This window comes from Phyllosticta citriasiana, assembly GCF_038021145.1.
Source record: "Phyllosticta citriasiana strain CBS 120426 chromosome Unknown IWZ02scaffold_2, whole genome shotgun sequence".
NCBI classification, from domain to species: Eukaryota; Fungi; Ascomycota; class Dothideomycetes; order Botryosphaeriales; family Phyllostictaceae; genus Phyllosticta; species Phyllosticta citriasiana.
In genome coordinates, this window is record NW_027117279.1 from 1,640,835 (window position 1) to 1,665,413 (window position 24,579).

The 24,579-nt window shown below is 55.0% G+C and overlaps 8 protein-coding genes across 8 annotated transcripts; 3 read left to right on the forward strand and 5 right to left on the reverse strand.

Moving 5' to 3' along the window:
• Positions 1 to 6: 6 nt before the first annotated feature.
• On the forward strand, positions 7 to 3,027 carry IWZ02DRAFT_442515 (Alpha/Beta hydrolase protein). Its single transcript, XM_066766965.1, has one exon. It carries the CDS (start codon positions 373 to 375, stop codon positions 2,788 to 2,790), a length of 2,418 nt encoding a protein of 805 aa, XP_066626292.1. The 5' UTR covers positions 7 to 372; the 3' UTR covers positions 2,791 to 3,027.
• Positions 3,028 to 3,688: 661 nt separating this feature from the next.
• On the forward strand, positions 3,689 to 5,869 carry IWZ02DRAFT_479269 (cytochrome P450 3A3). Its single transcript, XM_066769086.1, has 3 exons — positions 3,689 to 4,316; positions 4,369 to 4,758; positions 4,807 to 5,869. The coding sequence occupies exons 1-3, from the start codon at positions 4,024 to 4,026 to the stop codon at positions 5,630 to 5,632; spliced, it is 1,509 nt and encodes a 502-aa protein (XP_066626293.1). The 5' UTR covers positions 3,689 to 4,023; the 3' UTR covers positions 5,633 to 5,869.
• A 1,804-nt stretch (positions 5,870 to 7,673) lies between these two features.
• On the reverse strand, positions 7,674 to 8,944 carry IWZ02DRAFT_430131 (uncharacterized protein; the record flags this gene model as incomplete). The annotated part of the gene is made up of 2 exons (XM_066766034.1): positions 7,674 to 8,669; positions 8,732 to 8,944. The coding sequence occupies 2 exons, from the start codon at positions 8,942 to 8,944 to the stop codon at positions 7,674 to 7,676; spliced, it is 1,209 nt and encodes a 402-aa protein (XP_066626294.1).
• Positions 8,945 to 9,604: 660 nt separating this feature from the next.
• IWZ02DRAFT_135439 (autophagy protein Apg6-domain-containing protein) lies at positions 9,605 to 11,381 on the reverse strand. Its single transcript, XM_066761675.1, has 2 exons — positions 11,197 to 11,381; positions 9,605 to 11,148 (listed from the first exon to the last, which is right to left on the reverse strand). The coding sequence occupies exons 1-2, from the start codon at positions 11,279 to 11,281 to the stop codon at positions 9,815 to 9,817; spliced, it is 1,419 nt and encodes a 472-aa protein (XP_066626295.1). The 5' UTR covers positions 11,282 to 11,381; the 3' UTR covers positions 9,605 to 9,814.
• Positions 11,382 to 11,504: 123 nt separating this feature from the next.
• Positions 11,505 to 15,071, forward strand: IWZ02DRAFT_442521 (uncharacterized protein). Its single transcript, XM_066766966.1, has 2 exons — positions 11,505 to 11,936; positions 11,995 to 15,071. The coding sequence occupies exons 1-2, from the start codon at positions 11,577 to 11,579 to the stop codon at positions 14,689 to 14,691; spliced, it is 3,057 nt and encodes a 1,018-aa protein (XP_066626296.1). The 5' UTR covers positions 11,505 to 11,576; the 3' UTR covers positions 14,692 to 15,071.
• On the reverse strand, positions 14,949 to 17,306 carry IWZ02DRAFT_487580 (cytochrome P450; the record flags this gene model as incomplete). The annotated part of the gene is made up of 5 exons (XM_066769386.1): positions 14,949 to 15,489; positions 15,550 to 16,197; positions 16,268 to 16,538; positions 16,875 to 17,085; positions 17,199 to 17,306. The coding sequence occupies 5 exons, from the start codon at positions 17,304 to 17,306 to the stop codon at positions 14,949 to 14,951; spliced, it is 1,779 nt and encodes a 592-aa protein (XP_066626297.1).
• Positions 17,307 to 18,390: 1,084 nt separating this feature from the next.
• IWZ02DRAFT_487581 (glucosidase II beta subunit-like protein-domain-containing protein) lies at positions 18,391 to 20,254 on the reverse strand (the record flags this gene model as incomplete). Its single annotated transcript, XM_066769387.1, has 3 exons — positions 18,391 to 19,278; positions 19,328 to 20,080; positions 20,156 to 20,254. The coding sequence occupies 3 exons, from the start codon at positions 20,252 to 20,254 to the stop codon at positions 18,391 to 18,393; spliced, it is 1,740 nt and encodes a 579-aa protein (XP_066626298.1).
• Positions 20,255 to 20,542: 288 nt separating this feature from the next.
• On the reverse strand, positions 20,543 to 24,133 carry IWZ02DRAFT_370425 (uncharacterized protein; the record flags this gene model as incomplete). Its single annotated transcript, XM_066764498.1, has 4 exons — positions 20,543 to 21,737; positions 21,774 to 22,343; positions 22,680 to 23,634; positions 23,782 to 24,133. The coding sequence occupies 4 exons, from the start codon at positions 24,131 to 24,133 to the stop codon at positions 20,543 to 20,545; spliced, it is 3,072 nt and encodes a 1,023-aa protein (XP_066626299.1).
• Between the last annotated feature and the right edge of the window lie 446 nt (positions 24,134 to 24,579).

Sequence of the window (24,579 nt, forward strand, 5' to 3'; positions counted from 1 at the left end):
ACTGCAACCATCCTGACGGCAACCAAGGTTTGGTAGGGTCATCCAGGGAGGCCGCTTCACATGGATAGCGACACGGGACGCCCTACATGCATCTCCAGCATGCGCGCCGATACGTCATCCTCCGCCGTTTTGTTCGTTTCCTGGTCTGTCACGGCCTTCATCCTACTGAAACCTTCGTCATCCTGGCACAGGGCTACTCTTTCACCAGCCGAAGCCTATGCGCTGCCAACTTGATCCTTCATCCAACAAAGCCATATTTTTCTGCGCCACCCCCGGATCCCTAATGCCAACCGAGCCGTTTGTTGTTGATTGTACTCATATGACCTCCCCACCCCAAGCCAACTCGCCCTCCTACGACCGCAATCGATAGAGATGCCTTCGGCTACCCTTGTCGCCCAAAAGGCAAGGCAAAAAACACGGCCAATCCACGAGCCTGCCGTCGAGTTTGCCCGCCAGTCGGAGCGCCTTGGTCTCTACACACACAAGCAGGAAGACGACCAGACGGGATCCACGCATGCGGTCGAGGCAAGATTCGTGACGGGCCGCGACCCCGTCATAGAGACGGCAAATGGAGGACGTCTGCCCGCTGTGCCAGTCGACGAGGCTGTCAAGCTGAACAGGCTCAGGGACCATCTCGACAAGCATGGTGCTCCAAAGGCCAATCGCATCAACGACTGCACACAAAAGAATGGAACCAAGAACGGAACCAACCACGGCAAGCAACCATCAGGGTCTGCCTCCGAGAGCCTGCATTCCAAGCAGTCTTCCGAGCCAGATGCCCCACTGCGGCAGGCCGTGCCTGTGTCCAAGACGCATCCTCTGTTTCCTCCGCTGCCCATGTACGGACCGCCGTCATTGATGAGAGATATACAATGCCTTGGGTTCCGCATATCTTCGGCCATCTTGTCATTCTGCTTCCTCTACGTCATATTCCTAGGCGCGATATTCACGAGCACACCGTTGTTGGTCAAGTCGGTTTGGAGGCGAATGACTTTTCGGGATCCAAACATGTACAGACCATTCTACCACGAGGAAAAGAAGAGGAAGCAGGCTCGGAAAGAGGCCGAGAGGTCGTGGAAACAAAGACTTCACAAGGGAAAAGCACAAGACGAGAGAAATCCCGATAGAGAAGATCTTCCTGGCCAAAACAGCGAATACATGCCCACGGAGGGAGGTCCAGACACCTTTCCTTGTGATGTGGGATATTACGCGCGTCGCGTAGGGCTGGACTGTGAGACCTTTCAGGTACAGACCGAGGACGGTTTCATTCTGGAACTGTGGCATCTGTACAACCCCCGCGAATATCGGCCGGCAGACTCTCCTACTCGCGCCCCCAACTGCCCAGACCTATTCCGCTCCGAAGGCCCCGATGGCTCTCAGTTTCCTTTTGGCAAAAGAAGATATCCGATTCTCATGATCCACGGCCTTTTGCAGTCGGCCGGGGCTTACACCTGCAATGATGAGGAAAGTCTTGCTTTCTATCTCGCCAAGTCGGGCTATGATGTGTGGCTTGGAAACAACCGCTGCGGATTCACACCTCGACACAGCCTTCTCAGCTACGGAGATCCACGAATGTGGGCCTGGAATATCAGGCAGTTTGGAGTCATGGATTTGCCGGCGCTCGTCAGTCGTGTCCTCCATGAGACTGGATTTCCTAAGCTTGGCCTGGTTGCCCACTCGCAAGGCACCACAGAAACCTTTGTGGCATTGGCAAAAGACCAGCGCCCGGAGCTTGGAGACAAGATATCCGTCTTCTGTGCTCTTGCACCCGCCGTGTACGCCGGTCCGCTCATTGGCAAGATTTACTTCAAATTCATGCAAGTCATCAGCCCGGCCATGTTCCGCATCATCTTTGGGATCCACTCGTTTATCCCACTGATGATGTTCATGCACTCCATCTTGCCTGGTCGCGTCTATGGAGCCCTGGGATACCGAATCTTTAGCTTCATGTTTGACTGGAGTGATGACCGATGGGAGAAAGACTTGCGCGCCCGCATGTTCCAATGGTCACCAGTCTACGTGTCTTCCGAGAGCATGCGGTGGTGGCTTGGGCGCGAGTGCTTCTCAAGGCAAAAGTGCATATTGGCAACGCGCGAGGAAAAGGAGGCCGAGGAAAAGGAAGACATGCAGGCGGAGAACGAAGCCCTCCGCACTTACTACAACCACGACTCGGCATTCAAGCGGCATGGCAAGGAGCAGTCAAACCGCGGTGGCAAGGATTCAGAGAGCGTGAGGCCCACTTCGCGGCGTGCCCATCCTTCGCGCAACTACTCGACCTTCAGTCCTGCTCCAGGACACAGTCCCTCGCCGTCGCCCACGCGCAACTCGGCCTCGGAACGTTCCCGGTACGCATGGTACGGTCCATCGGCGCCTCCATTCGCCTTTTGGGTTGCCGGCAACGATGACCTTGTCGACGGACGGAGGCTCCTTAGGCGCTTCGAACGCGGGCGGGAACCATACGTCGACGTGGTGCACAGCAAAATCATCGAGGGGTACGAGCACCTGGATGTCATCTGGGCCATGGACATGCTGGACAAGGTGGGGCGTGAGGTCAAGGAGGTGATTTGGAGGACGGCGCCGAGCGAGTGTAGGGAGGCATGTAGGGTGCCAAACGGGTGCGAGAGAGTCGATTTTTGGGTCGGTCGAGAGGAGAGGAGAGAGTCTGGTGGCGAGGCAAATGAGGGTGGCGAGATGAATGGAAGAGTCGCTGGGGTAGACGTGGCGGTGACGACTGGGGAGTGGGCAGATGAGATGAAAAGAGCAAGCGAAGAGAGAAAAACGACAGCTTGAGTGATGAGTCTTGGGGAACGAAGCGACGGTTGGTAGACTGGTTGGACTTTGGCATAACCGGTGTATGAGATTCATGATTGCATGGGTGATGTTTTACGTACAACTACATCTATAGGAGTAGGTAATGACCAAAGCAGCAAGCCGTCATGACGAGCATGGCTGCCTGACTGAGTACACTTGACAAGTTCCATGTTTGCTTCGGTTTGGACATGGAGAGATGGATTCGTCCCGCGCCGTCGGCAGACGTCTCGTTTTACACGCGGCAACAGAATCAGGAGTTTCGCAGATGCCATGGCTGGACCCGCGTGGCTGGGGCCGTGGCTCTATCGTTCCTTCGATACCACTGGGTCTTAGTCAGATGGGATCTAGTCAGTTCCGCTAAACTGTCGAGCCAGGCTAACGACGGCTTTGCGGGTTGCAAGGTCCAGAGCAAGTGGGTACCTTGCGGACCGTTCGTCCTTCTGTCTACCGCGTGTAGCTGGCACAGATGCCGATGTGGTAGACGAGGTCAAGGTAGCCGAGGGACACGGTAGTCGTCGTCGGTGTGGCACACAGAGGACACGATGGTGGCATTCTCGGGGCGACTGGTGGCCGATTCGGGGGAGGCCCGCAAGATCAAGACATGGCCGCACGCAGTGCTGGAGATACACATCCCAAAGTGGCCGCGTCTTCTGGCAGGCCAGTCCCAGTCCCAGTCCCAGTCCCAGTCCCAGTCCCAGTCCCAGTCCCCCGCAATGCCCAGAGCGACCCCTCTCTCGCTTGACGGGCCAACCACGTCTCGACCAACCGCCACCCCCAGATTTCCAATGACAGAGGGCTGAGAGGGGTAGGCAAGGCAGGCAGGCAGGCAGGCAGGCAGCTCGACTGCCGCGTCCTCGACCACCTGCACGTCCCAGCGGCTCTCGGCTACTCGCCAGCTCTCGTCGGTTTGCAAACCCGGCTGCGCCATGTCCCCTCCTGATTGGCTGCAACAGGGCACACGAGCTGCTCGACACGCCGTCGCAGGCCGTCCTGTCTAGCTATAAGGTCGTCCACCTCGTGCCACTACAACAGACACCATCGCAACTGCGCGACAGCGCCTGAGACGCCGACCGAGACTTGTCAACTGTTTCTTCCCCCTGATCCTTCAGCTCCCGCCGCCGCCTTGGAGCTTGGCCTCCACCCTAAACACCTTCTCCGGCCGACTCTGTGCTCTCCAGCGAACCCTCTTTTGCGGATTTTGGAGTAGCCGCCATGATTGTCGACCTGCTTCTCACTCCCTGGACGCTTGTGGCCGTGGTCGTCCTCTACTACCTTGTGCCCTTCATCACCAACAAGGCCCTCCGCGATATCCCTGCTCCTTTCCCTGCCCAATTCTCCAACCTCTGGTTACTGTGGCAGACCCGCCGAGGACGTCGCTACCTCGTCGTCCATGAGTTGCACAAGAAGCTTGGAAAATTTGTGCGCATCCAGCCTCACCACGTCTCGATTGCCGATCCCGATGCAATTCCGCTGGTTTATGGGCACGGCAATGGCTACTTGAAGAGGTAAGTAGTAGCGCAATCCAGATTGCAAGAACTTGTTTGACCAAAATTTCAGTGAATACTACGAAGCCTTTGTGTCTATCCAGCGCGGCTTGTTTAGCACCAGAGACCGTGCCGAGCACACGCGCAAGCGCAAGACCGTCTCCCATACCTTCAGCGCAAAATCCATTGGCCAATTTGAGCAGTACATGCACAACAACATTTTAGATCTCATTGCCCAATGGGACCGCATGTCCAAGTCGGCTGGCGGCGACTACGCCCATATGGACGCTCTGCAGTGGTTCAACTACCTTGCCTTTGACATCATCGGCGACCTGGCTTTTGGTGCTCCTTTTGGTATGCTGAAGGAGGGCAGAGACTACGCTGAGGTGCGGGAGAGCCCAGATGCCCCACCAAAGGTCGCTCCAGCCATCCAGGTGCTGAATCGAAGGGGAGAAGTATCTGCGTAAGTCCAATATGTGCATGATGGCATTTCGCACTAACAACAGTCCAGCACACTTGGATGCCTCCCGTGGCTGAAGAAATATGCCAAACACCTTCCCGACCCCTTTTTCTCGCAGGGCATGGAAGCAATCGAGAACCTTGCGGGCATCGCAATTGCACGCGTCAAGCAACGCCTCGACAACGCTGATGAGATTGATCGTGTTGACCTGCTCGCGCGTCTCATGGAGGGCAAAGACGAAAACGGACAGAAAATGGGCCGCGCAGAGCTGACGGCAGAGGCGCAGACGCAGCTGATTGCGGGCTCCGACACGACGAGCAATACATCGTGCGCTCTGCTGTATCACTGCCTCCGAAATCCCGAGGTGGTCAAAAAGCTGCAGGCCGAGCTCGACGCTGCAATTCCCGACATTGAGACACTGCCCGAATTCTCCATGGTCAAAGACTTGCCATACCTGGACGCCGTGATCAAAGAGACGATGCGCATCCACAGCACCTCGTCGCTCGGACTCCCGCGCATCGTCGCCGCGCCGGGCCTCAACTTCAAAGGCCGCTACTTCCCGCCCGGCACCGTCGTGTCGGTCCCCTCATACTCGGTGCACCACTCGACGGCCGTGTGGGGCCCCGACGCCGACGAGTTCCGCCCGGAGCGCTGGGAGGCGGTGACGGAGAACCAGAAGGCAGCTTTCATACCCTTCAGCTACGGCCCGCGTGCCTGCGTCGGCCGCAATGTCGCCGAGATGGAGCTCGCGCTCATCGTCAGCACCGTGTTTCGCCGGTACGAGTTTGAGCTGCGCCAGGGCGAGATGGAGACGCGCGAGGGTTTTTTGAGGAAGCCGCTGGGCTTGGATGTTGGCATGCGGAAGAGGGCAAAATGAGCGTGAGAATTTTACTCTATGGCGAGTAGGTGAGGAAGAGGAAATTGACGATGACGACGACTCCTCTTTGTGCTGGGTGTTGGAGGAGTTTCAGCGGATGGGCTTGCTTGCTTGCTTGCTTCAGGTTCCGTCGATATTTTCGTGGGCAGCGAAAGGTAACTCTTGTATCATACTCAATCATCGCGCAGCTTATGCACCGCGTGTATATAGATATTTCGACTCGTCAGTCAGTCCATACATCCACCCGGCCATCCGCCCATGATCATCCGTGCCGTTAACTTCCACACCCCTGCCAAAACTCCCGCCGCACCCCTGTCCTGTCGCATCCTTCTCGAAAAAGGAAAAAACCTTCTCACGACTCATCACCAATCACACAAACCGACTCGACTCAACAACGTTTATCCATCTGTCTCATTAAGCGCGGGCGCGGGCGCGCGCGCGCGCATATGTTTCCGACTCACTCACTCACGCTCAATCCATCCCTGCCTACCAACCTGCCCGCCGTACATATATGTACATGTCGACTGCCCACCCAAGTAAGCATGTAGACGGAGCTTGACTTCCTCCTTCTCCACCGCCGCTGCCCTTCTTTCCCGACGCGTTTGTCTGTTTGTTTGTCTGTCTGTTTGGTTTCTTTGTCCAGACTGCCGGGTCGGCCGGAGAAGGGGAAGAAGAAGGAGAAGGGGAAGAAGAAGGGGAAGGGGAAGAAGAAGGGGAAGGGGAAGAAGAAGGGGAAGGGGAAGAAGAAGGGGAAGGGGAAGAAGAAGGGGAAGGGGAAGAAGAAGGGGAAGGGGAAGAAGAAGGGAAAGGAAGGGGAAGAAGAAGGAGAAGGGAAAGAAGGAAAAGGAAAGAATAAGAAAGAAGAAGGAAAAGGAAAAGAAAGGGGGAAATGGGGTGGTGAGGGAAGCGTGCCGGGTTGATGCGTAAGTATAGGTTAATCTTAGCAGGTAGGTAGGTAGGTAGGTAGGTAGGTAGGGGGGTGCAGCTAGGGGAGGAAAATGCAGACAGACAGACAGACAGATAGACAGACAGACAGACAGATAGACAGACAGACAGACAGACAGACAGACAGAACGTGGCTAGCGTGGCGTGGGGTGCCGTGGATGGTGAGAACGAGGATGAAGATGGGAGGGAGGGAGGGAGGGAGGGGATGGATGGGATGGACGGAGTGGAGGGGTTTGCGTGAGGGTGTCATTGATGTTTTCGGTGCTGGTCTGGCTCGGACGTGTCAGGATTACACTACTGCCTATGACGAGTGTATGCGTGGATGCAATGCACATGCATATGCCGCATGCGAGAGACAGACACCCTTTCCTTTCGCTCCTGTGTATGTTGGTCGGTTCGGGTGCCTGTCTGTCGTTGAAATGGACCTGTCTTGCCGTTTGATACCTAGGTCTGATACCTAGGTAGTAGATAGCCACCCTGCTTTGGCAAAAAGTGGCACGGTGAACCATTGGCGGGAGTTGAGGGCAGGCAGGCAGGCAGGCAGGCAGGCAGGCGAGGAGGGTACTTTGGTAACTGACTAAAGCTGAACCAAAGAGCGGAGAAAAGGACAGGTGGTGCGTACATACTACATACTTGCGAGTCATCGACACAGATGCAACCTCTGAGCGTGCAACGTTTTTGGGAGGTTCGTTAGTTCGATTGCTTGACATGCTTGGTGTCGGTAAATGGCATACGAGAAAACGAGCAGATGTTTCAACTCTCATGGGATCAATGTCAAACACCCACAAATAGTCAATTGGGGCATAGCGAGTAGCCCAAAAATTTGTCTTGGGATGTTGTGACAACACAGGCAATACTTCACAACAGAGAAACGGGGGTATACAAAGAACCGCCATCCACCAATGCACCACAAGCGAGCCAACCAGCCAGAATGTAAACCCAATCTCCAAGAAACTAACCAAATCCCCAAAAAGGATGATCAAGAGGAGGAATCAATCTCTATTCGACCACTCTGTTCTCCACATTCTGGTCTAAAATTTTCCTCTCCTCTTTCTTTCCAAGGATCAACGCCTTCTCGTTTTTCCTCAGCACCGCGTCACTGCTCCCTACAGCTCACCAACTCATCATCGCCCTTGTCCCAATTACACCGGGCACTAAACCTGATGTTTGCCGTGTAATTGTGTGTACCCTCATTCTGCAATTGCGTGTTGACCAAGCTGTGCTGCAGATTGGACGCAGCGGCGGGGATGTGGTGGTGGAAGAGCTCCGGGTTGGCCGAGAAGCAACGCAAATCGTGCGTGCGGCAGCGTGTGTGCAGCCACATGTCCCAGGCCTGCGCTGCGCCGTGTGTGAAGTCGTCAAGTATGTGTGCGACCGACCTGCCGTTGACGGCGTATGCGAAGCTGCAGATTGGCCCTGCAGCGTACTGTATCCACCGCGTGTAGGGCGGGCTGTCGCCTAGGCGGGCGTCGTATGATAAAACCGTGTCTGGCAGGGACGTATCGTTGAGAAGGATATAGTCGTCTGTGTAGGGATCGTGCTTGCGCTTGGAGCCAACGAGCTTGCGGCGTTTGGGAATGTCCCATGCGCTTTTAATGTGCCCGCTATACATGTCGTTGTCGTCAAAAGCATCTGGTCCCAGACCCTGTGCTTCGGCTTCGGCGTCGTCAATTTCTTCGGGGAATGGCAGACGCTCGCCGCAATGTCCCAGCCAGAGAACGTCCCAATGATTGCCCCAAGGCCAGCCCGGAGCAGCCGTGGCATTCGAAGGCGTCGAAAGATTGCGCATGGCAGACGCAACCAGCTTGGCCTGGTCGTGAATCCTCACATCCCAGTCGGCATCATCCTCGAGGATGAGCACCGACGAGTGATTGCGTGCAGCATTGAGGACTTGAAGATGGCCCAGCCAGGCACGAGCGCTGCCTTCATTGAGGCTTACCGTGAGGCTGTTTGCCTTGAACGCGTCGACTTCGGGTTGGCTAGGTGGAGTTTGGGGCGGTATAGAAACTGTCAAATTGGTCCTATTTGCCGCAAGAATCAACCCGTCAGATCGCCAAGACTGCCACGGTGAGACGGTGAATATTGCTTCGAACTGTCAAATCGCTAGTCAGCATGTGATGACAGATGCCAGGGTCCTTCTTGACCAAAACGTACTCCAAGAGTGGCATTTTCTGTGCCGAAGACCTGTTTGCTACTAGGAGAGAGTGACTCAAGGATCCTGGCCGGTGCGAGAGCAGATGGAGAAAAGTTCTTGATGCTCCTGACAGTGTCTGGCCCCGGTTGTTGCCAGAGCACTAGAAAAATGACAACGACTAGAATAAACGAAATGATGCCGCTCGAGCGACGGGAATGAGTGCACGGCAACATTGAAACTGCTGTGGCGGCGACACAAGTTGTTAAAGGCCCATGGTGTGGTAATGTGGGTTGGCTGGCGAGAGCGACGGAGAAAAAATGGTGGAAGGATACGGAGCCTCCTTGAACCAACACCCAGCGACAGCAGCTCACGAGGGCCGCGGAGCACGGGAGAAAGGCAGACAAAGTAAAAGTGTGTGAGGGAGCCGTGGTACTTAATGGGCAACATCGTAGGGCTGCTGGGGTAAGTGGTACCGAAATAGGAGCGTGCCTAGAGAAAGTGGGGAGCGCCTGCAAAGTCCCTGTCCTGCGGCAATTGGCCGAGCGTAAAAAAGCTTCAGAGAACTGGCAGGAAAAAATGAGATGAAGCGGACCTGCCGCACGCGCTTGGCACCGCGGCGGAGTCGTCCATGCCCCCTGATTCGCCCGGCCGTGGCGCTTCTTTTCAGAGGGCCAAAGTTTCATGGCGCAGCTAATCCGTAGTAAGCAAGTCGATAAACCTCTCACTCTGACATCTCAGCCAGCCGCCCAACGCCTCTCCTCACATCTCGGCTATACCCTCTTTTCTTTTCCGCGGCAAGATGCTTGTCATGGACGCTCCGCAACACACCTTGTGCAACGACGCGTCTCGGCGCTGCCGGGTGCGTATTCCCATCAAACATGACATTCCTGCGCTCTATCGCCATCCCCGCAGTCGCGTCTTGGGCTGCTCGCTCCGACAGCGCAGATCCCGAAATTGCTTCTACGCGGCTCACAAGATATCGCCTTTGAGCGCCGTCCTCGGAACACCGCCGGTCACGATCCATGCAACCAAGTTGCGCGACGCCGCAACGTCCAACAAGCTGAGAGCTAATGCGCGTTGGAGCCGTTTGACGAACCTTGCCTTCATCCCTGCCTTCGCGTGGTTCGCTGCTGCTGGTCCATGTCGCTAGTTGCAGCAAGAAGGTACTTGCAGCAGATCAGAGTGTCCTTGCACGCGCGCGTCCACGTCTCCTCTTGGTTGAAGCTCAGTTTGATGCTCTGGTCGCGAATCTTGTCCTTCCTAATCGTATACGGCAATTTGAAACAAGATTCGTGGATTTGTCTTAGACACTCCAAGAAGGCGACCATTGCGCTGTCGAACCGTCGATGGAGGAATCCAAGCCCCAGCGGCATGTCTCCGCTGCAGTACAGCTCAAGCACGGTGATCTTGGGTTTCGGTGGATGCGCCGGATTCTCTGTTGATGCGCTTTGCGGATAGTCGTGCTTCTCAATGGTAGATGTCGATCCCATGGGACATAACTTGTAGCCCTTGAACGTGTATTGAGCCTTCTCAGCCACCGTCGCAAGAAGTAAACATGTCTGGCCCCACGCCGCATTTATTTCATCCCAGCCGACCATGACAGCTGAAGTCCTTCCAAGCCGAAGTCCGTTGATGGTAGCAAAGATGCCGTCATGCCCTATCGTGAAAGTGTCATTATAGACATTGGTCCGCTGGAGGCGTCGAACTTGTTTCGTGTCGTGGTCAAAGCGGTTATTGATGCGATCGCGTTCACTTTGAAAGGTTGCGAGAGTGACGGCAAATGCGTTGCGTTCCCGCCAAAACGCTTCCTCTTCCTTGTCCAGCTCTTGCGCCTCCTCGTCAAGTTTGGCTATTTCTTCGTCTGTGGCTGCTTTTTCCCTCTCCAATCTTCCTAGTTCCTTGAGAGCCGATTCTTCTTGCTTTTTCACCTCCTCAAGATTCTTTTTGGCTTGTTGTTGCTCCTCCTCAGTAGGTATATCTGCATTCGCTTGGCGGAGGTATTCAACGTAGGCGTCTCGCTCTTTGGTCGCCGTGGACAGGCGTTTCTGCAGCTGCTCAACCAGCAGTTCCGTGCATTCGACGCAGATGGGATGGTCGATGTCGGATCGCGCAGACAAGACCTCAAAAAGCCTTTGCACCGTCTCCATTTTGTGAGACATGGATTGGTCAAAGGCGTCATGTACCGCTCCGTGACCATCACCTGGCACCTTGTGGGGTCCCGGGGGGACTACTTGAGACTCGGTGAGCATGACGAAGGACATGGAGGGATGGTGATTGGATTCGCGTCCACCCCTACTCGAGGGCACGGTACGCTTGAACATTGGCGCCGTCGCCTTGGTCGCAACTCGATCGTAGGCATCGCGGCGGTCTTGTGGGTAGGTTGGGCGAGACTGATGGAGATGGATGGGTCTTTGCTTTGCCGAAGAACCGGTCGAGTCTGTGGCATGTCAGTGTCAGGACGGGTGCGCCGTTGTGGTTGACGGACCAGTGATCAACTTGAAGGCTGCTGGGTTCAAGTCCTCGAGAGATGGATCGAGCTTGACCGGTGTGCGGCATTTTTGGCAGTACATGCCGGGCAGTGGTTTGTTCGAGTGGCGGGCTATCTGCAATGACTTGTATGCAGATAAAAAGGCATGGTGGAGGTGAGTGTTGAGTGCGATATGACGTGTGGCCGCCAGGTGACAACTGGAAGCCGGGGGACTGGAGGGACTGGAGCTTGCGCACGAGCCGCCTCGAGAGACTGGCCACCCCTGACGTAGGAACGCGCCCTCAGGTCGCGACGACGCGCCCCGCCTCCAAACGGTCACTGTTTTCGACCAACTCCTCCCGCTGACTCTCTCTCTCTCTCTCTCGGCCCATGTCGCAATGTTCTCGTCATACTCTCGCTGGAACGTCGACGTTCCTCCCGACATCGATATCGAACGAAGACAAGAGCGAAACAGGCAGCGCATGAAATCCAAGTTCGAGCGCATCTTCGAGCAGTACGAACGCGACTTTACCGGCGAAGATGACGAGATCGACCTGGAGACTGGAGAAATTGTCGTCAACAATGGCCACTTGGAGAGTATGCCTGACCATGATGAATCTGAAGGATTTGGAGGTCTCTTGAATCTCGGGCGCAATGCACAATACCACGACGATTTTTTCCATGATGCTGAACAGAGGCCACCCGGTGACGATGAGGAGGACGAGCTGGCATCCATGTGCCCCGCAGGATTGCGTGCCGTATGAAATATTTTCGAAAAAACGTCCTGCATCTAGCTAACCGTTCCCACTGTCATAGGCGGCTGAACGCGAACCTGATCCTAGGCCTGCTGGCTCGCCAGCGATTTTCCCTGCTCCACAAGCAAATACTTCGGACGAGACATCCCATGAGACTGCCGGGACGGTGAACCAGGTGACTGAAATGGAGAGGCAGATACAGCAAATGTCGCGGCAGCTTCAAGAGCTTCGACGGCTTGTAACTCAGCCAGCAATACAACCTAGTTCTGAGCCAGATCAACCCAAAGACCCAGAGTGGTATGCGCCTCCTTTGCCAAAGCTTTCTCGGCGATACGAAAAGTCGAAAGATTCCATTTGGGATGCTCCTCCTTTCCTCGAACGTCCTCCACAACAATCGCGGCCTCGCGTCACCCCGGAACATGACATTGAAGGACCAGAGATTCGCAGATTCAGCAAGAAAATATCCCGGCCATGGACAACAGAGGAAAACGAATTGTTAGTCGAGCTTCGCCATCAGAACCTTCTCTTTAGAGAAATTGCGGCTCGGTTACCAGGCCGCACTACCGCTCAGGTCGTCACGCACTGGCATGCAGTCAAGGACCGACTCGACAAGGAGAACAGGTTCTCAGACGGCTCGGAGAAAGATTTCGGAGCGGCTTCCCCTGCGGCTCAAAAGGAAGAGACGTCGAATGAATCAATTGCGGGTGAAATCCACATCTCCATCGCTCAGCCGCAAATTAATGCAAACAATGTGGTCCAGCGCAGCTTTCGTCGTTCCCGAAGGAAAGCACCGTCAACTCAATCCTCCATTCCACCTCATGATCGGGTTCCCGCATCTCCTCTGGCAGCAGCTCAACAACCAGCTACTGTTTCTGTTTTGGAGACTGCCGGCGGAATGGAACAGCTTCTGGATCCTCTAGACCAATCAAGCACACAGTCCCGCGCTGAGGAAGTCCGTGAGTGGTGTAAAAGCAAGATTGGCGCCACGAACAACCCTCGCAGACCATATGTTTGCCAGCTTTGTGGAAATTACTGGAAAACGGAAGAGAAAGTCATGTCTCACTTTTCCAAGGCCTCTGGCTGCAAAGCGCTGCTTCTTCGGCGTCTCAGGAAGCCCTCGAAGCCGACTGATCCATGGACATGTGTCAGATGTTGTCAAACATGGCCAACTAAAGCCGGCGCAGACTCTCATGGTGCGGAGTTATCCTCCTGTCAACCAGTTCCCACAGCATGCCCAACCACAGGTGAAGCGTCACTCTATCGGACTTCACCAGACCGTGAAGACCCAGAAGACTGGCCTATCCCTCCAAGTCCCGCAGTCATAATCCCAGCAAGGCCGAGGAGACGTTGCGGACCGTTGGGTGCTTCATCAGGAGCAAAAGCAACCAGCCAAGACAATTCGGGGACGAACAGCACGAATGCTCCCAAGCCCCTGCGGGCAGATGCCATGAATGATCCCGAGCACAAGGAGACCAATGGCACGAATGCTCCCGAGGAGAGGGAAACAAACGGCCTGAATGCTCCCAAGCACAGGGAGACAGATGGGACGAATGCTCCCAAGCATCAGGGGACGAACGGCACAACTGCTTCCAAGTACAGGAGTTGCTCTGTCAAGAGAACTCTAGAAGACATGTCGGACCAACCCCTTGCAAACGAGGCGCCATTGGCAAAACGGACGAAGGCCGAAGAAGCGTTTGCACCATTGCCGCCCACAGCGCCAGAGCTGGAGGCAAAATCATGCCCATCTCCTCAATTACCGCAGACGGAAGGAATCATGGATAGATCCTGTGCAAGCGATCATCTTGAGAATGACCTCTCGACTGGAACAGATTTGATTCAAACGCTCCCAAAGAGCTTCATGGAGGAAGCAGTCCACCTGTCTGAGGATGATGATGACGAGCTGGCGAGCTTGTTTGAAGATTCTGGGGCTTCAGAGCCCGCAACGAAAGTCAGCGGCGCAGATCCAGCCGAAGTCTTCGACGAGGGCGAAAAATGCAACACTTTAGCAGACGCAGAGCCACCGGTAGAGCGTCATGTATCCAGCGCCCACGATGTTGTTGTGGAGCAAGAAGATAACATTCCGTCGCCTGAGCTAGCAGCGTCGGAGATCCAAGCCCGCACCAGCCCAGATGACCCAGTCGAACCAGAAAACTTTGGCCTCGATCTCGACGATGCTGCCATAGAGAGTATGATCGAAGACCCAGACTCGTTCATCATTGAATCAACTGAGGTGGATCTGGATCCATATCCCGCTCAGCTCACGTCGTACTTATCACCCACCAAGCCCGAGAGCGAAGACGAACTGCAAAAGGCGTCGTCCCCATGTCCTGTCCTGTCCGAAAACGCTGTCATGCAGCCGAAACCTCAACCCAGCAGTAGTCCAGCAGACACTCCTGCTCCTCGTCGTCGTTCGCTTGGCCGAAAAGCCCTCGCCATCTCACTGCTGGATACGCAACGTCCTAGCGCCTCTCCTCGAACACCACGGCAGCGGGCTCCTACCAAAATCGCTGACAAGACGTCGAACAAGTCTTCCGCAAAGTCGGCCGCGTCTTCGTTCAAGACTCCTGTCAAGCCGGCGTCTGTTTCCAAGCGCGGCAGCAACAGCTCCAGTCGCAAGGCGCGACAAAGCCTTTCGGCCAAGAATAATGATGTGCAGGATTCGCCGCGGCAGAAGAGCTCAGCGGTGCCGAAGAAGCGGAAGAGCCGGCTCAGCGATATGCTACTTCCGGGAGGTGACTCGGATGACGACTTGTTATGAGCATTTGAGCCCCGATGTCATTGTGAAGTTGAGATTCCAGCAGTCAATTGCATGGGTATGGACTCATTCTTGCATTGTGGGAGCACTAGCAAGTGTTGCGCTTTTCTATTCCAATGGACTCTATTTCCACCACGACTTCTTTTGATAATCTACTGGCAACACTCTTTATCCACACTGAACGCTTCAACGTGATCCCCCACAGTCCCAAAAGCCAGACCCATCTCGTCTGCCCTCTCTTTATCCCCCTTACTCTCATCTCACCCCCTCACATTCTCATCCCCCCACCCACCGCTCCTATCCGCCACGCTCACTCTCGCCGGCATACCCTGCCTGGGCTTCGCAATGCCAATGCGCACCTGGTACGCCTCGTCACCGAGAACGGGCCGCCTGTCCCAGGGCCGCTCGCGCGCCCAATGCGTGCCCGCGCCCTCGAGCCGGTCCGTCCCGCGAAACGTCGTCGCCACGTCGAATCGGCACATCGTCAGCGCTAGGATGATCTTCGTCTCGAGGATCGCTAGGTCCTGCCCGATGCAGCGGCGTGGCCCTTTTTCAAAGGGCCGCCAGGCGTTTTTGTTGGGTGGGTTTTGTGGTGTTGGGATTGGTGCTGGTGGGTGTGGTGAGGAAGAAGAGAAGGAGTGGGGATCTGGTGATGCGGATGAGAGGAAGCGCTCGGGCACGAAGGCGTGCGATGTCGCGCCCCACAGACGTGGACGTCGGTGGCTGGCGAAGTTGTTGAAGTACACGTTGAAGCCGGCTGTAGGGAATGAGTGGCCGGAAGAGTGGGAGTGCACAAAGGCGCTACATCAGCAGACATCAGCGTATGCCATATTTTGTCTGACGACGGATTGATTGACTTACTCTTTCGTCCCCACGCGCAGCGTTCCCGCAGGGTTATACAGACGCAGCGTCTCCTTCACGACGGCCGTCGTGTACTCGAGGCGGCTGAGGAGTTGCGGGTTACTCCGAATAGCATCAGCAGTGCCATCGACATCACCCAACACCTGGCGATGCTCGGCACGCAGCGCGGCAAGGCAGCGCGGATTGTTATGCAGCAGGTGGTAAGCGTAGCAGATGGTCGAGCTGGTCGTATCATGTCCGGCGAACATGAACGTCTTGATCTGCGTGAGCGCCGTGTCGCGGAAGCTTGGAGGCAGTTTTTGCCGTGGCTGTTGTCCGTCGTTCTTCTTATGCTGCTGCTGCTGCTGCTGCTGTTGCTGTCCGAGGCCTGCGTCGAGGATGATGTCGATGATGTATTTCAACTTGACTTCATCGTCGGGAGAGGGCTTTTCGCTGGTGGCGGACGCGGATCTTGATGCCAGCCGGGCATCGACAATCTTCCCAATGTACTCGTTCATGATGGTCGTGTTCTGCTTAATTTGGCGCATCGTCCACGGGTTGAACCTGTCAAAGAGACCTCGACTCTGATCATCACCACACAACCGCACCTGACTGCGGAACGCAGTGAGCAGCTCATTTTCGCCATGCTGGGAATCCAAATTGACGTCTCTGTCAGACACAAAATCAGCCAAAGTCTTTCGTTATGGGGGGGAGGGGTAGCAACGGGGCGTCAACGCACAGCACAATCTTGCCAATAATGTCAATCGTCAGGCGCGTGGCAATCTCCTCCATGCGGAACAAGTCGCCGGCACGGGCGTGGTCTTGCAAGACGTCGCAAAAGTCGATGGAGCGGTCCACTATCTCGGGGACGAGCGTCATCAGGTTGGTCAGTGAGAAGCCCGGGTTCAGCATGGTCCGCCACGTCTTCCAGAGCGACCCATTCATGGCGACGAGGCTGTTTTTGCCGACCAGCCCGTCGAGCATGTGCGTTATGAGCGGAGACTTGGGCACTGTTGGTTCTTTGGTGTCAGAACGTGACGCTAATTGACGAGAGGAACACAGAGTGTATTTTTAAAGGAATGGCAGGTCCCTGGATGGCAGTTGCCATAAAGACCAGCTCTTTAGATGCCCCATGGTGTTGTGGTGAACGAATGCTCCCTGAATCCAGCCAAAAATCCAGAAATTGATAATCTCTTCAACATCCCCCGAGAAAATAGGAAAAAAAGTGCAAAAAGAATCGACTTTGGATATCTTATACTGCAAAAAAAAAAAAAAAAAAAAAAAGAAAAGAGAAGAAAAGAAAAGCAAAAAAACCACAAGAAAAATGAAAAACACACCAGACTTACAATTGGTCAAGTGCTGAGCAACACGTGGATCCACAACCACAAGCAACGGATCCGAAAAGGGCCAAGTGTCGAGATAAAAGAAATCATCAAAGCCGTGCTGCTGGGAGATCAGGAACATGAGCACCTGATGATGGACATTGAACGGCTGCGATGCCGCCACCCGTGCCACCAGGCTCAAATGCCCCAGCAGGTGCGAGTGCGGTGGGCCGGGCTATATTGTCCATGGGGGAGGGGCGTTAGCATGTACACTGAGTATTCTTTTTCTTTTTTATTTGAATTGTGCAGTCGGAGGGTGATGGCATTTGGATATGAGATGGAACATACCAGGCCATGAAGCTGCCGTCTGATGCGGAATCCCTTGTACAGAAACCGCACGACCACGAGCGCGATCACGGCGTAGAAGATCGTCGAGAGGCTACCGGCTGCTGCCATGATCGTAGTGGATAAAGAATTTCTGAGCTGTACATTGAACGAGTTCGTTGCAGCAGCAGCAGTTGTTGCCGTCTGTTCCTGTTCTACTTCCTTTTTTCAAGGCGAGGAATGGTAATCTCTGCTTGTGTAATTTGCGGCCGGCGTGCGTAGGTGGCGATGTGCGTGACCCAAGAAAAATGCCGCCAGATTTTTGCTAGACCAGAAATTTAAGAGACGTGGACCGAAAAAAGTAGCTGTAAGAGTCGCGTGTTGTTGGCGTGCTATTGAAGAGAAGGGATGGACTAGTGGTTCGATATCAGAAGCTATGCTACCCGCGCTCTATGTACCCTCTTAGTAGGGCACTAAAAAGCAAACTTATCAGACCAAATGAATTGCGACTGTGACAAAGTGACCTGTTAGCTAGGTAGGTGGGCTGTGCTGGTCTCCAATGACACGCACGGGTCGTTCTGATCAACTGCTGTTTCAACCTTAGTTGCTGTCGGCATAGATCCCCGTCCAGACTACTACCGCCTCGGAGATGGCTCGACGGTCAACTTCGAAGAGTTGAAATTAGAGTTTTGGCTGCCATTGCGGCACACCTAAAATTGTGAAAACGTTGAAGATGTTGCAGAATCTGGTATCGCATCGACATTGCATACTGCGTTTGAATTACCAAGCAGCAGCAAAAAAGGTTGCACAACATGCATTGCTCCTTTGGGTAGTGCCTACGTCTGCGGCTGTTAACGCGACATGATGTCAGACCGAGATACACGAGAAGGGTTCTTCGTTGTCGGTTCGACCAAAAAGGAGACCACTTCTTGCGAGGAATGCTCTCCAACTGCATCCGTAATGACTTTTCATTCATGGACTGTAGGGGTCATCCGGAACAGTGATTGCTTATTTTCACAACGCGCCGTCTCGTTTGCTGTGGTGTCTGGAGAACAGTAACGCTGAAATCTTCGATTAGCACACGATAAATTCATGTTAGTTCAATTGAACCTTGATGATTTTTGTGCAGACCAACCAAAGAGACGCCGAGCAAATCCAACAATTAGAGGAAGCAGCATCATTACGCCTCTAACCCAAAAATAAAAAAATAAAAATTCTACAAGTCCTCGTGCCAAAGCTCTTCCTGACTACCCTCGCCATCCCTCTCCCTGTCTGGATCCTCCTCCCCTTCGCCCCAATCAAACCATTCCTCATATTCCCACTCCCATTCTTCGTCGTTATCTGTATCTGACGTAGAAGGACTGTCTTGCTCGCTTTCGCTTCCCTTTTTCTGCACGTCAGCGTCATCTTTGTTACGAGATTTGTCTTTGGACTTGCTCGGCGACTTGCCATCGCCATCCTTGCCGTCCGTGTCAATAATGCCTCTAAACTCCCTCCCCTGTGGCGTGTCAACCAAGACGAGCCGCCATGCCCTGCCTCCAGCCAGTTTGTTGAGCTCCTCTTTGAGGTCGTCGACGTCGCGTGGGTCTTGGATGTCCAGTTTGCGCAGCTGCTCAGGTGTCATGACCTTGACCTTGCCGCGGCCGTCAGACGACGCCACAGTGCCCAGCATCGTGTCCTTGCCGCCGCCGACCACTGCCGACTTTTCTATGCGCGACCCCGGCTGCCCAACTAGTTGTTTAGCGCCGACCACTGTGCCGCCAACTGTCGGGAGCGGTCGAGACGTAGCTTCTGGGCCTGAGGCGGCCGCGGCCAAGGCAGGCGGGAGTTGTATGGAGGCTTGCTTAGCAGCTGCGGGTTTAGCAGCCTTTTCGACAGCAGTCTCTGTGCGGTCGTGGTGCGCAGCAAATGGGAGGGTGGCTTCTGATGGAGAGCCTGGGGAGACGATAGGGGCACAAGAGATTGCGTGGGCGCGGTTTTGTTGAGGTGGTAGAAAAGCCACGTCGTTGCAGAGACGTGGGGTGTATATGACCATGAGATAGGAGCATGTGGCGACCTCTTTGATCATGCCAATCCTGTCGGGTGTGTTGGGATGGCAATGAAACTATCACTGTTAGCCTTGAGATCACCGTATAATTGATCCGCAAACTCACCTGCACTTCGATCTTGCGGTCCTTGCCCGTAAGATCGCAGGTCGTGCCGCCAGTCAGCTTCTGCACAAGATAGCGAGTCTCGCCCTTGGTCTCCATGCGTGCAACAGCCGTCTCCTCCTTCTCCGCGTCCTTCTTGGGTCCCTTGCTATTTCCTTCATCGTCGACATTCGCGTCGTCTGCCTCAGAATCCCTCTTTCCCTTGCCTTTGCCATCTTCGGAAAACCTCCCAAGAATGTAGCTTCCAACGCTCTCGTCCTCGACAGGTGGATAGATTGGCACGCCGCGGCTCGGTGGCAGTTGGTGGAATTGCTTGACGCCCTCGTTGTAACAAAAGCTGTAGCTCCACCAACCACTCAGGAAGTATATGCAATTGCCCTGCATCCCCTTGAGAAGTTCCCAGCCCCGATCCGAGGCTCGTGCCAGCTCCTTCTCTTCATCGGCGGCAGACTGCGTCGCGTTGGCAGCCGTGCGATTGACCGCTGTATCGACGATTGGTAGGCGACAAAGATATGGATGCGAGTGAAGGATCATTCGCTCGTACGTTGCACTCAGCTCATCGTCCTGGGCCTGGTCCTCTTTGTGGCCGCGGAAAGGGTCCGTAGCGCCGGCGGGAACGCCCCCGTCGTGACGAGATTGTTGAGAGAGGTCGACATCGGAGACAGCGCCATTGTGCGTTGCAGTGGCTTGGGAAGAGAGGTACAGCGACTTTGCATGCTCCTCGGATATGCTACCATCCGAGAACCTGATCTGATACTGCTGGGTGTCAATCTTGGTTGTTGCCGGCGCATGCGCGCGTTGGTGCGGAGAGCGGCAATGTGGCCAGCTTACCTGCGGGAATGCAAGCAGGTCGTCCAAGACGCTGAACGAGCCAGGGCTCGCGAGGACAAGCCGCATCAAAGCGGGCAGCGCCCATGACTGCTTCATCATCGTGGCTCTTGGTGTGGAGGCATCGGTTCTGTGCGAGTCGAATGATGTCGTAGTCGACGATCGCGGGGGTTTGACGGAGCTGGATGCGGAGCGGAGGACAGCTCGCTTCTTTCCCTTTCGCTGCCAAGCCACATTTCCATCACCATCACCCGGCAATCGCGCTGGTCATTGAGTGTCGAATGGGAGCAGGCTCTCCTAAACCCCGCAAAAAATGATGTTTCCAAAATTATCGACCGTCAAGGTATAATGCTTGAAAACAAAACAAACGATCCGCCAGCAATCATCACATCACGCCTTGTCCCAATTCCTCCACTGGCATCCACATCCACCGGTCCCGCCGTCGATACCACCAGGTCCCCCATCCTCTGTCGACACCGTCACGTTTCCGTACGGGCCCTTGGAAGGATTCACGGCCTGGCCGCCAAAATCTCTGTCCTCGAGCTGCAACTTGGCGCTGTCCTCTACGTACTTTCCGTCGTCGTCCAAGCTCCAGCAGTAAACCATCTTCTCCGTCACATTGCCACCGTGCCGGTCGATGCTGATGGTCACTGGGTATGCAAAAGAGCCCGGCTGATCGAAGTCGGCTTCGCTGGATGCCGAGGCGGACGCAGCAGATGCGGTCGATGTCGCCGTCGAGCTTCCAACCAGCAGGGACTTTGAACTCTGGCTGTTGGTCCAGATTTGGACGAGGAATCGAGTCTGCGCCCATGTGCAGCGGTACCGGGCAGCTTCCTTGGTTGCGCCACCATTCTGATCCGCCGAGAGTTCGCCAGTGTCGCTCGAATTGCTGGAGACGACGTTTTTGAGGAAAATGGAGCGATTGAAGTAATTGTAAAACCCGTAATGCTCGTCGCTTCTGCCGCGGTTGTACAAGCGCAAAGGCTGGTTCTTTGGGTAGTACACGAGATTGGCTGCCGCAGCAGTGCCGTCAGAATCCTCTTCTGGAGCGGGAATGATGTCGGCGATGCTTCCGTTAGAAGAAGAAGTACTCGCGCGTTTGGTGAGTCGATACGAAACGTGGTCACCGGAATAGAAAGTGATGAAGAATGGCGTCTCCTCTCCGGAAAAGGGCTGGCTGTTTCCATCAGTCGTGTTTCCAAGAAAGTTTTGGTCCTCCAAGCTCGGCGCAGCAGGCGAGGCCTCTGGCTCCGATGCTCGCCTCAGTAAATCCAGCAGTCGCCGTTTCTGGACTGCAGTCTTCAAGGGAATGGTCGACGAAGTGTTCGAGACGGTGCCGTTGACAAACTCTATCTGGAACTTGAAGTTGGGCTGGTCAGGGTCGTTTGGCTCAATGTCGTCCTGCTCGTCTTTAGGGACCGCACAACTCCACATCGTGTTTGGAGAAGTGCAGCCGTTTTCAGAGAAGAAGTTGTCGGGTCTCGCAATTGTCGCCACCCCCGTGGGGATGGGCGGAAAGCCCGTCAAGTTCAGCCACACTGATGGGATGTCAGGAGCGGGAGCAGTCGAAGATGTAGCTGGATCGCTCGAACTTGAAGACGACGAACCTCCCGTGCCAGACGAAGAAGAGTGGTGGCTGCGAGGAAGGAGAGTGCCGAGCAGCGCGGCCATGATGATCAAGAGAATCAAGAAAATCAGGCAACAGCAGCAACAGCACCGCCTTCTTTTCTTCTTCTTCTTGACAGCAGGATCTTTGGGATCCTTGGGATCTTGAGGATTCTCCTGCTTTTTCCACGGCCACAGCGACCAATATCCGCCGGCACCTTTCCTGCGAGGCATCTCGGGCGCCTTTTCAAATTCATGCTTTACCACAACAGGATCCTCTGCCCTTTTTTTCGAAAACTGAAAAACGCTGCGAGAGCTCTGCTCTGATGAGTAAGAATGGGCATGACTTGGAGGAGGCGGGAAGTAAAGCGCTGTGGCCTGAGGAGCAGTCGAATTCGAGGCTACAGGAGCGTGTCGAGGGTGTTCTTTTCGTTGCTCAGCCTGGAGCAGCTGAGGAGAAGGCTCTTCCTCGACGGTGGCATTCATGCTGCGAGGCGTGCTGGCAGGATCGTTGGACTGCTGCACAGCACGAGCAGAGAGCACAGCGCCCAAGGCAGCGACACCAAGAACCGGCGTGGTGTCGGTACTCCGCAGGGTGTCGGTGCGAGCTGGCCGCGGTGGAGGGCCACCATCCCTATAAAAGGGCACGCCGTTGTAGTGATAGTGGTGGTTGATGTAAACATTGCCGGTTCCCTGCTGCGTAGGGTCTGGTTGCGCTGTTCGACCATATCCCTGTCCCCAAGTGGCTGGGGTCCCCCGATCGTCTGGGCTAAACGTTTCTGATTGCAACGATTGGCTGAGGGGCCTTGGTTGCGATTTTCCTGACGTTTGGTGGCTTCCAACGCCCGTCGAAATGCCCAGATCGTCATGCGTGCGCGGTGACTCATTCGCCGGTGAGGGTTCCCAGCTTGCGGGGCTGTACATGGCTGGACTGAAGACGGTCGAAGCCGAGTTTGGTGCTTTGGCTGCCTGGTCATTTTCCTTGCTGGTGTCCAGGACAGGTGACTGAGCACGAGTGGGCCTCTCTTCGCGCGCTCGCAACGGGGGTGACCTCTCGGAGAACGCAGCCGCTGCAGGAATCATGGGCAGCACATCAGGCGTGGTATTGCCCCTCTCGCTTCCGCTCCTTGTGCTGAACCGAAATCTGGGTGTCCGAGGAGTAAATTCGAAGGGCGTCGTGATTATATTCCACCATCCCCGTGACCTGTGGGGCGTTGGGGGTATGTTGGTGTCAATGTACAGCCCAGCAGGCCCCTTGACAGACTTGGGGGTAGCTGGATTGCTATAACCTTCAAATACCGTCGTTCCAGAAGCCATCTTGTCTCTTTTGCTTTGCGGAGTAGTCGAAAAATCGACCAAGCTTGGGTATTTTTCAGGAGATGAAACATCGTCGCCATTGCCGAGTCCACGTTCGGGCAGTGGCTGAGCTTGCAGTTGACCAGCATAGTTTGATGGAATAGCTGGTACTGCTGGAATCTCCCCGTTTGAATGATACACGGTGTACGCATTCGTGGCTCGTGAGTAGACGCTCGACGCCGGCCTGGGTCGGTTGCTTGCTGGTGCCAACCATCCCGTCCTTTCGTGTGCCGGAGTCACAACTATCGTTGGTGCATCTCCAGAGGCTGCTGTGCCAGACCTTTGGCGCGTGATGTGCGAAGGGTCGAGAAGGTCCCCGGGGTGGGAAGAGGCTGGGCTCGAGTCGTGCTCGTGAGCTTGCTCTGGAGACACTGAAAAGCCAATCGTGATTGGTTGGTCCGAAGGCGAAATGTCAGTTGGTGTCTTTTTGACCGGACCAAGCTCCTTGGGCGAGTCTGGAGCCCGATGTGTTTCTACAGGCACAGGAGGTGGGGGAGGGGTTGGGGGAACAAAAGGCTCCTCTTGGCGTGTCTGTGTTGGTTGAGGACGAGTTCGCAGAGTCTTGGACCTGAAGCCGCGGAACCCATTATCATTTGGAGCAAAGTCTTGGGATTGCTGATTTTCTTGCAGCTCGAACATCGGAGCCCTTTCGGGCTCGTTGCGTCTACCACCCAAGCCAAAAAATGCCCACTTCTTGGATTTCGCCGGTGGTCTTGTCTCCTCCGGAGCAGCAATACCTCTACCAGAATCAAAAATGTTGCCCGCTTTTTCCCGAGGATAGATTTGTCTTGGTCTGGTTCCGCGGTGCGTCGAAATGCTCGTGTCGACTCTGATGGTGGGCTTTGCTGGTCTCATGGTCTGCGCCAAGTGCCTCGACTTTCTCTTTGCCTTTTGCCGAGCAGCGTTACCAAAGGAGATTCTCTTTTGTTTTGCAAAGGCGTTTCTCGCTGCAGCCCGGGACGCATCATATGTCCAGTCCTGCTCTTGGTGTTGTCTTGTTCCGGTAGTCGAGTCTGTCATGTAAGAGGGAGGCGGAGTGATCTTTTGGGCTTGGAGTGGCAGGTTATCGACGTCTGCTGGCGGATGTGCTGGAGAGCGGAAATCTGCCCAAGTGGTCATGCGTTGTTCTTTGGAGTCGTTGGCCAGGCTGTCAACGCCAGCGTTGGGGTTGTAGGTTGTAGGTTGCAACGTCGCCATGGTGAGGGAAAGTGGGGGGTAAAGGGTAGGAGAAGCTGAGGAATCGAAAGTCGTGTTGAGTTGTTCGAGGCCGTTATTTGTCAAAGGTCCAATATTGACGAAAGAGAGACATGAATTAATTGGTGGAGAGAAACATGATGTGAAATCAAGGCTGAGACTTTTGTGAATCAAGAACAGTGGACGGCAAAGTTCACAATGAATGAAAGGAAGGCGAGGCAACGCAGCGAGCACGAAGAAGAGGCTGGGAAGGAAATACGACGGTCTTGACA

Excerpts from the sequence above, each read along its gene's own strand:
- IWZ02DRAFT_135439 (XM_066761675.1), bottom strand. The coding sequence starts at position 11,281 with ATGTACTGCCAAAAATGCCGCACACCGGTCAAGCTCGATCCATCTCTC. Across the intron at positions 11,149-11,196 it reads AGCCTTCAAGTTGATCACTG|ACTCGACCGGTTCTTCGGCA; the intron begins GTCCGTCAACCA and ends GACATGCCACAG.
- IWZ02DRAFT_479269 (XM_066769086.1), top strand. The coding sequence starts at position 4,024 with ATGATTGTCGACCTGCTTCTCACTCCCTGGACGCTTGTGGCCGTGGTC. Across the intron at positions 4,317-4,368 it reads GGCAATGGCTACTTGAAGAG|TGAATACTACGAAGCCTTTG; the intron begins GTAAGTAGTAGC and ends CCAAAATTTCAG. Across the intron at positions 4,759-4,806 it reads CGAAGGGGAGAAGTATCTGC|CACACTTGGATGCCTCCCGT; the intron begins GTAAGTCCAATA and ends ACAACAGTCCAG.
- IWZ02DRAFT_442515 (XM_066766965.1), top strand. The coding sequence starts at position 373 with ATGCCTTCGGCTACCCTTGTCGCCCAAAAGGCAAGGCAAAAAACACGG.
- IWZ02DRAFT_442521 (XM_066766966.1), top strand. The coding sequence starts at position 11,577 with ATGTTCTCGTCATACTCTCGCTGGAACGTCGACGTTCCTCCCGACATC. Across the intron at positions 11,937-11,994 it reads GCCCCGCAGGATTGCGTGCC|GCGGCTGAACGCGAACCTGA; the intron begins GTATGAAATATT and ends CCACTGTCATAG.